Genomic DNA, 10602 nt, shown 5'->3' with positions numbered 1-10602 from the left:
CTATTCTTCCAAGTATATCCGCTGCAATCTTTTTAATTAACAATATAATCAAAAAAAAAGAGAAAAAAGAGAAAGAGACTAAAATAATAATATATAAAATATATAAACTTTTACGTAATCATAATTATAACTGTGCAGATATATATAAACTGCGAAGCATACAAATATATAATAATTATAATTATGCAGACGTATATATAAACTGCGTAGCCATAATTATAGCTACACAGACAAATATAGAAACTGCGTAGCCATAATTATAGCTACACAGACAAATATAGAAACTGCGTAGCCATAGTTATAGTTATGCAGATAAATATATAATAATTGTAGCTATACAGATATACAGGGTGTCCGGCGTCAATCGCATCATAGTGAGGCGCTGTAAACAGCTGAACGCTCATGCATATGCCGGGTGCGCGGTTCATTGACGTGCGTCCAGCTAAAGATCGGCGTTGAATTGCCAGACTTCACTCAATAATAACTCTTTTATTAAGCGTTATCCAAAAAATGGTACAGGACTTTTCTCCTCAGTCCTCTGCTCTATCTATACACGACGGGTGATGCGATTGACGCCGGACGCCCTATATAAATAAACTGCATAATCATGCTATGCAACCTAATATATATATATATATATATATATATATATATATATATATATATATATATATATATATATAGATTACATAGCATGATATATATATTATATATTATATATATTATATATATACATATATATATATATATATATATATATATGTAATTAATAATATATATATGTATATATATATATATATATATATATATTATATGTATATATATATATATATATATATATATATATATATATATATATATATATATATATGTATATATAATTAATGAATGTATGTATATTTATTAAATTATTATTAATAATGAATTAATTAAATAATGAATAATAATAAAAAGTGAAACTTACTTGTGTAATAAAAACATTTATTTTTCAGATATATCCATTTGTTATAATAATAATAAATAATCACTAATAATAAAACACTAATAAACTTGTGACAATATTAATTATTGACACTTTACACATATGACAAGTTATGTGTAATTTATTACTCCCGTCACTTCGAGATGTCTTCAGTAAGTTACTAAAGTTCCCTATATAGGATGCTCAGAACGAATCTTATTGCTGAATCATTTTGTTTCTTAGATATAGTCGGCAGCCAATGAAAGAACGCGTAGACAAGACCATATTGTTTTTTCACTTTTAATTAATAGCATAAATAACAATAATTATTTTACGCTTTAAACCATCCTTGATTAATAAGAAACTTATGAAAGATATCAAAAGATAATATCAAACTATGTTGTAGTTATTGAAAAGAAAGGGAGCAACGAGGGGATCCGAGCTTAGTGAAACGCATATTCCCACCATTTTTTGCCAACCTGCGGTTGGCTGCATTAGGGAGCAAAAATACAAAAATTATTACCATGGCCTTATACATCAGCGAAGCGCAACGGGAAGGCCCAACAGTAACACGCAACCATATCATTGAAGAATTTATGACAGAAGCCTTAAAGAATTTATGACATATTGCAGAAAACTTAAAATTAGAAACAATAAGTTTGCGAAAATCGAATTTATTAATAACGTTCCCTGGAGTAATGTTAAATCACAACTACTGCTAATATTTATCAATGCCTCAATCAAAATAATTGTTTGTCACGGACAGATTAAATATTCGCCAAAAGATTTACGATTCACTATAATTGGTGAAACACATTGTTTATCAACTGGGGGACATCGCGGAGTTGCAAAAACATACAACAAAATAAAGCATATTCGAGTTAAGATAAAACAACCTATAATAATTACCAATAAACCGAATCATCCTTTGACAAAGTAGCCATGGATATAGTAGGTCCATTACCTAAGACTGAAAGAGACAACGAATACATCTTAATATTACAGGATCAATTGACTAAATTTTGCATGGGAATACCGTTACGAAATCAAACTTCTGAAACCATTGCAGAAGCTTTCGTAGACCTTTCGTTTTATTTGTATATTTGGAGCACCAAAAGCAATATTAACAGATCAAGGAAGAAATTTCATTAGTGAGCTAATAAGAAAAGTCGCAAAAATATTTAAAATTCATAAATTCTGCACAACAGCTTTTCATCCTCAATCAAACGGATCGTTAAAAAAATCACACCATACATTAGATGAATATTTAAAACAATATGCAAACGATCAAAAACAATGGGATAAATGGCTCAGTCTAGCAGTGTTCAATTATAATATTGGCGTACACGAAGCCACAAAGCATACACTGTACGAATTAGTTTTCGAAAAAGTGGCAAGAATTCCTTCGAATGAGCTTTTAGCTCCAGAATATAAAATAGCAAATTATGACGATTTCAACTCAACTTCATAAGATTCAAGAAAATGCTTATAAAAATCGTAGATGCAAAATTCAAGTCGAAACAATATTATATTATATTACGATAAAACAATCAACTCTCAAAATTTCAAGATTAGAGATCACGTATTTTTATTAAGAGGTCCAAAACCAAGAAAGTTCGGAGATCATTACACGGGATCTCACGAAATATTGGAAATAATAAATAAAAACAATTAAAATAAAAAAAAATAGTCGAATCAACTACATCCTAATCGACTGCGAATTTCCTACTTTAAAGCAAATAACAACTAACCAACAACAACCAAATGAGAAATTAACAAAGAATATGTAAATAAAAAAACAAAAATAAATTATATTCACAATTAAAAATTTCAGATGGATTGAGAAATCAGGAAAATAGCTATAATAGTCTTACTATTGGGCTTACCTTCAGCGTATGGAATAATAGGATATGACTTCAGCATCTGTTAATCTTACTACTTTGTCATTATTAAATATAAAAGAATGTGATATTCCTCAACAAAATTGAATTCCACCAGAACTTATATTCCACCTTAACATACAACATACAACTGCAAATTAACAAATTCGAATCTGTGAAAGCTATACACTGCAAGGTCGAAATCGATCGATTAATTTGAAAATGTGAAATGTTTTTCCACAGCATGGATGTATTTAATGGAAAATGTGCATATGTGCAAGAAGTGTCTTGAGAAGCATGCCGACGCATGCATACCTACGGAAGTTTTCAACTAGCCGAAACTTTTATAACCAGACTTAAATCGAACCAATCCACAATTCGTCCCGTAATACTTGCCGATCCCGTAGATATAGACGGATCGTGCTCCGAAGGAACATATTCCAATCTTTACGGAATGTGGGCTGACGCCCATTGTTGTATTAGGCAGCATTAAAATCACATTGCAGGATTATGCAGCTGATGTGAGAATAAACACTAATCGCATACAACTTAGATCAGGGGTGGCCTGCGAGTACCACTTATTCTTCAGATATTGAAGGAGGGAATACCTTCTGGGATCCCGTATCTGCAGATACATGCAAATTCTCTAATTATGGGATACTTTATGAGGACCATGCTGACAAAATTATTGATAATATAAAACAACAAGTTCAGGTGGTTTATTCCTTGACCAAGCAAAATACTAAATTAATAATTAATAAGCAAAATACAAAATTAATAATTTTTGAGACTTTACCTGATACTGTTATCTTTAACAAACAAACACGCGTAGCCAATTTTGATATTTTCACTTATATGAATTCCAAATTTGTATATGTTGAAAAACATATTCGCACGCAAATAAACCAATTATATCAAAATATTTTATTACAACAATGTAATCTGGAGCAACAAATGCTGCAAAATGCAGCACAGCCATAGTCACTCAATCAGCAGATATCTTTGCGTATCACTTAATGAAAGGACCAGGATACATGGCATTACGAGCAGGAGAAGTAATTCACATAGTAAAATGCGTACCAGTTGAAGTAAGACTCACACCTGTAGAGGAGTTACGATCGGCTACCGGTACTAAGAGGAAACAAAACAAATTTTTTAACACCCATATTTTATTACGTCAAGAGACACAGACCACATGCAACACATTTGCTCTTACAATGTATATATTTTTTAGGCGATTTTTTTTCTGGTATAAGCTAACGCCAAAACCAATAGATATTTTACCTCCGACAATAATGAAACATTAACAAAACTCACATGGAAATGTTAGCCCTGGATCACTGATTACTAGTGAAATATACGTAGAAACTTAGAAGAACTAAGGGATCATATAATGTTCCCCGCTGAGAGATCTGCCATACTAAATACAATAGTGAGAGGTGTAATGGAAAGATCCACATCTTTACAAGAGGGCTCAATTTCCAATCTTTTAGATAAAAACGCAATAGAAAAGAGCCGTATCTACATGGCAAAAATTCTGGAATAAATTCCTGATTTTCGGTAATGTCAGTGCCGGAATAATGGGAATATATTTAGGTATAAGAATTTTCAAATTAATCCTAGATACCATAGTGCATGGTAATGCTCTACATATAGTATATGGATGGTCCATATACTTAGCCATATGGGATTACTCAATTATTATTGCATTTAAGACAGAGGCGCCCACTCAACTCTAAAACTTACAGCTCCTAGCTGTCAAGATCAAGCGATTTATACTGAAAGAATCAGATGATACTCTTCTCTTCCCATTAAAGAAGCTACCATCTACACATTGCAACTCAGAGAATAGAAGGAGTTGAAAAAAAGGAGGAGCAAAGAAAGAAAACCATATTTTCTCCATCCATTCCTCTTCTTCACCTTCTTCACTTTTCCCTTTTTAAAAAGGGAAAATAGTTATACACATAAACAAGCATCCTCCATTATTAAAATAAAACTAATTCTTTTATAGAAAATGGAGATAAAGCCTATCGACGCGGCACAGTTAGGTTCTTCTTATTAAAAATATATAAAGTATATATATTTTTACGGCAATTATATTCGTAAAAATTCATAAAAATCCTACAAGACAACATCCTACAGTTAACATGCATTCACCGCTCCTTTATAGAAAATAATGAAAATCAAAGATATATCAACACGCTCTTGGCTCGTGGTCATCATAATGAAAGTAATATATAGGGCTCCCTATTCTTCTGGGTACATCTCAGTAACAGTAAGAAGGATCTCGAGGATTTGGAAAAAGAATTGGACTTCTGCATGAATAGGAAGGCCAAGTACAGTACTTGAAGTTTTAATAATGGAAAATGTTTGTTTTGTGTATAACTATTTTCCCTTTTAAAAGGAGCAGAAAACCTGCATTATTGGCCGGAGGATATTAAAGAAGAAGAGGACATAGTAATAAAGGATAACTGGCGAAGGGGCTGGACAGTATGAATTCAGATAGCAACATGGTCAAGACCTGCCTGGGAGATTATGGCAGAGAGATCTGGCGTCAGAAAAATAAGATCTACTACCTGCAGGACAAATTCAAAAATTGCCGTGGCAGAGCGTCGCTTGCAGCCTGGCCTATATCGGATTGAAAGTTCGCAAGATGTGGCCTGACAAAATGAGCTGTGTCGGATCCTTGCTGAAGGACACAAAGGATGGATTAACATTGTTTAGTTTATCAGAAGGGGAGTCACCTTGATAAAGCTAACCGAACAAAGCGAAAAATATAGTCGATCATATAACTTGCGAGATGTCTTAGTCCAGCTGGACCATGCACGAGTCAGCACGAAAATGATGTATTTCTCGCCGTATAAAAAATTTTATACTTTATTAAGGAGTTATTATTATTAAAATCTTGCTACTATGAATATTAGATATGCATATTACACATACTATAAAAATACTCTGTTCAATCATATATTACACATACTATCAAAAACTATATATACTTTATATAATATATTAATATTACATTACTGTAGAAATTAGATCATTACAAATATTATAGGAACATTATACCGACAATACATATACACACATAAATATTAATTATTAAAAATATATAAAGTATATATATTTTTACGGCAATTATATTCTGCTTTCGTAAAAATTCATAAAAATCCTACAAGACAACATCCTACAGTTAACATGCATTCACCGCTCCTTTATAGAAAATAATGAAAATCAAAGATATATCAACACTAGACGATTGGCTCGCGAACACCTTCCAGTTCTAATCACGCATGTAGAATCATCATTACTCTTCTAGGTGCGACTAACAGACAACGAGAAGAATTTGAAAAAATTACAAGACGATCTCAATCTCCGAATGGGAGGACGAATCAAACAGCCTTACGAATCACACGAAATAAAATGGAGAGAAGTTGTTCCCGTTAAGAATGAAAGACACTGGCAAAGAGGATTAATAATCAGTATAAAAAGAACACAAGATATGGTTAAAATCTCCCTTAAAGATATTAGTAAAAAGATATACAGGCCAATACATGAAATTTACAAACTAGAAAATAAGTTCAAAGATCTACCGTAGTAAGCAATTGCCTGCGGCTTGGTTCATACAGGTCCTTTAACACCCTCATGGCCCAAAGAACCAAGCACATGTGCCGGTTACTTGCGGAAGATCGTCAAGGATAACCATAACTTTGCCTCTCTGGAATGGAGCTGCTCTTGTCAAATTGGAAATAAAGACGCTAAATTTCGAAGCGTTTTTTAATTTTCAATATTGATTTAATTTTCATATATTGATTCGACTAGGTTTCGCTCAATGTAGCACACGAATTGCAGAACACGTGTTTCACGCCGTACAAAAAAAATTATAATAATAATAATAAAATATATATAGTGTTAAATTTGTTTCGTGAGTATGCAATTAAAAAAATTATCATGAAAAAAATCTGCCTCCTTCTCGTCGAAGACTATTTCGGAAGAAAGGATAGGCACAAAGGTTCGTATTTTTTCATATTTTAGTAAAAAAAATGGAAATTTTATTTTGTGTTATGTTATTTTATATTTATAATTTTATTTTATAAAATATATATTTCTATAAGAATATGGAAATAATAAACGAAATATTTTATAACAAAAAAAAATGTAGACAATTATTTCAATATCATCAAATTTCCATTTTCTTATGGACATATTTCATACAATGTTAGAAATATATACTTCGTACAATATATATTTCATACAATATTAGAAATATAAAATACCAATGTAAACATACATTTACATGTTCAATAGAATCGGCTAATAACAAAATCTTCAGATTAGGAGATGATTTTTCTTCACAATCGTTACAATCCATTATATTCACAAATATTGCAATCCAAAACATGAAAAGGGATAATTTTTCACAAATTTTCCATTTTTCTTATCATTTATGTTTGTAACTGAGCTAATTATAATTCTATTATTCCATTTCCCAATAAATTGAAGAATTCAAATTTTTAAATCTCTAACGATTACAAATTGTCAAAAACTTTCTTTTTCTAACTCTGAAATTATTACATCGATTTTGCTGAAGAAAAATCGTCTCCAAATCATCTCAACCAATAATACATTCTAAAATAAAAATTCTTGATAATTAAATTAACAAATAAATAAGGAAAATCGAACCTTTCATTAAATAATATAAAAATTTTATTTTACTTGAATACATAATTAAAAAGTAAAATTTGTACAAATTAAATAAAAACATTTTTATTTTATAAATAATATAATATTTTTATTGTTTATAAATTATTTAAAAATACATAAATTTATCTTCATTTTCACTATTACGTTTGAGATCACGCTCAAACAAATTCATTTTGTTTTTTAAGGAAGGTTTGTGACATGGGCTTAAAATAATTATATTTCATTCGATTAACATTTAGTATTATTTATTTCTTATATCTCTTCAAAGTCGAAGAATAGTCAAAATGTGACAAATATTATTATCTCTCAACGTTTTTCTGCCGCTAACAAAGCCCATGTCGCAAACAAGTTTAACAACAAACCGCGCAAACAACTTCGACGATTAGTCGCATGATAAGGCAAACGGCACGCGCGATGCCGTGATGTATACGGTGACGTAAGGGCCACCGGCGTATCGTGCGCTAATTTTTGCCTCGCACTAGCACGTCGCGTGGCAGCCCATAAAGCAACACATAAAGTTTGGCGCCTTTTCGGATTTCAAAACGATTGAAATAATTGGCAGCGAGCAACAAAAGATACATTATGAAAGAGCCCGAACTCGAGGAGCGGGCGCACTTCTTACTTACGCGCAGTTACACCGCACAGTTACACTTCAAATCGATACACCGCATTATACAACCGCTTTTCTTAACATTAAAACCGGTTACGACGACTGCTTTTCTTTTGTATACTCGATTATAACATGACCGCTTTTTCTTTTCGGACTACGCTTTTCTCAATTATTAGAACTTTGTGAATTAATTGTGTTAATTATTTAACACGTTGACTGCCACGCTACTTTGTAAGAAAATCTCCGTCAGACCACGCACGATGCTATACAGCGCGCCCTTCAGACTGAAGTTTGAACGCTACAACATCGGCAAGCTTCTTAAGATTATGCCGGGGGTAGCGGCTACTTTTATCTATCGGCATGACTTTGATTCGATAGCGCTTTGAAATGCGGTACGAGGCGGCTTCAGTGCAGGACAAGGAGCCTTATGCTTGTTTTGTCGATTACTCGGAATATGTATAAGCCGAGTTATAACGTGGGCACAAGAGATCTGGCCACGGAATGGAAAAGACGTCAGTCTTTTAGTGACACTGCCTCCAGCACGTCGATCCGGTCGCGAACGGGAGGAAAATTTGTAATAGGCATTAGTTGAAAATCTTTCTGCAAGAACGAAGTATCTAAGAAAGTGTGTGAGATTTGAAAGTTATTTCTTCGTTTTCAAATATTTTTCAGTAGTGGTGAATAGTTAAAATTTTTGTGTGTTAAAATTATTGCCCTAATTTTTTGTGATGTCAAAGAGAAAAATGGAAAAGTTATCTCTTAGAAAATCATGTAGCAGTGAAGAAGAGACCTGTTACGAAGCTTACAAAAATTCGAATATTAGCGATGAAGAACAGCCGAGATTTTTCAGAAAAAGAAATATAAATAGAATTACGTCAGATTCTGATTCGGATACTGATACATGCGCTGATTCTCAACGTGAAGATACTATTTCTGATATTTTACAAGAATTGATTATTGAGGAAGAAAGAAACGTTGATACCGAAGAATGTGCAATTCAATTTAGTGAATGGAACGAATTTAGTTGTCGGCAACAATTATTTCCTTTTATTGGGACAGGTGGTCTTATTAGGGAATTACCTAGCGATATCAGTCCCTACGATTCGTTTGCTTTGTTCGTTGATGACGAAGTAATAGACCTGCTTGTATTAGAAACAAATAGATACGCCGAACAAAAATTAAATAAATCTGAGTTAACCCCATCTTCACGGATGCATAAATGGACACCCACTAATTCTGAAGAAATAAAAAAATTTTTGGGATTGATGTTGTGGATGGGATTTGTAAAAGCAAACCCTGTATCTAATTATTGGTCGAAAATTATATAATTTTTCTTTACCTCGTACTATTATGTCACGAAACAGATTTGAATTACTACTTAGAAACTTTCATTTTGCTGATAATATGTCTACTGCCCCTGAAAATCGACTTGGAAAAATACTTCAGCTTTTCGATAAACTTCAGAAAAAATATCAAGAAACATTCACGCCTGGGGAAAACATTGTTATCGACGAAACGTTGATTCCATGGCGCGGAATTCATTTTCAAACAATATATACCGAATAAAGCACATAAATACGGAATCAAATTATTTAAATTATGCTCAAGCGAAGGATATACGTGGTCAATGAAAATTTACTCTGGAAAGTCTGCTGACGGGATTAGAGAAACGGGATTGGCACACAACGTATGTCTACAACTTGCAGATAAACTTTTCCACCAAGGACGAACATTGTACATTGATAATTTTTATACCAGCTACGAATTAGCTATATCATGTCTGAACCGAAAGACTCATATAGTTGGAACACTTAAAAATAACAAAAAATTTATCCCAAAAGATATTCTTTATTGCAAATTAAAAAAAGGGGAAATGGTATCAAAAGAAGATAATAATGGTATTGTCGTACTCAAATGGAAAGATTCGCGGGACGTGAGAATTTTATCAACAAAGCATGCTCCCATCATGGTACCGAGTACAAGTAACATTCCTTACATTCATGCTGCTTCTACAAGCCAACATTCATCTGAAAAATTGAAACCACTAACTGTTCTTGCATACAATAAAGGAAAGTGTGGCATAGATTATTCCGATCAGATGGTGTCTTATGCCAGCACAATGAGAAAAGGACTGAAATGGTACCGAAAACTTGGTATTCAGCTTCTTCTGGGAGTTACAGTTATAAACGCTTCAGTCGTTTACAAGATTGCAACAAAAAATACGATCGAATTTCCAACTGTGCGGGCCAAAAACGACACCAAGGTCGGTCGCGCAGGGACATAAACAGCTTGGCTCAGCGTGCGAAACTGTACAAATCGCAAACTTCTTATGATTTGTATATACACGTGGTCGGTACAACTAACTTTGCCACATGTTTGATAAATAATTACTGCTAGTTCATTATTAAACAAAAAAAGATTTATTTCTGCAAATTGGATAATCCATT

At 32.5% G+C, this 10602-nt stretch overlaps 1 protein-coding gene across 1 annotated transcript; it reads left to right on the top strand.

Moving 5' to 3' along the window:
* The first annotated feature begins 8898 nt into the window (after positions 1–8898).
* LOC126851875 (uncharacterized) lies at positions 8899–9483 on the top strand. The gene has a single exon (XM_050596215.1). It carries the CDS (start codon positions 8899–8901, stop codon positions 9481–9483), a length of 585 nt encoding a protein of 194 aa, XP_050452172.1.
* The last annotated feature ends 1119 nt before the right edge of the window (positions 9484–10602 follow it).

This window comes from Cataglyphis hispanica, chromosome 9 (assembly GCF_021464435.1).
Source record: "Cataglyphis hispanica isolate Lineage 1 chromosome 9, ULB_Chis1_1.0, whole genome shotgun sequence".
Taxonomy (NCBI): domain Eukaryota; kingdom Metazoa; phylum Arthropoda; class Insecta; order Hymenoptera; family Formicidae; genus Cataglyphis; species Cataglyphis hispanica.
This window is presented reverse-complemented; position numbering and strand designations above follow the sequence as displayed.

Bases quoted from the DNA above. Each gene is read 5' to 3' on its own strand.
- LOC126851875 (XM_050596215.1), top strand. From the start codon at position 8,899: ATGGAAAAGTTATCTCTTAGAAAATCATGTAGCAGTGAAGAAGAGACC.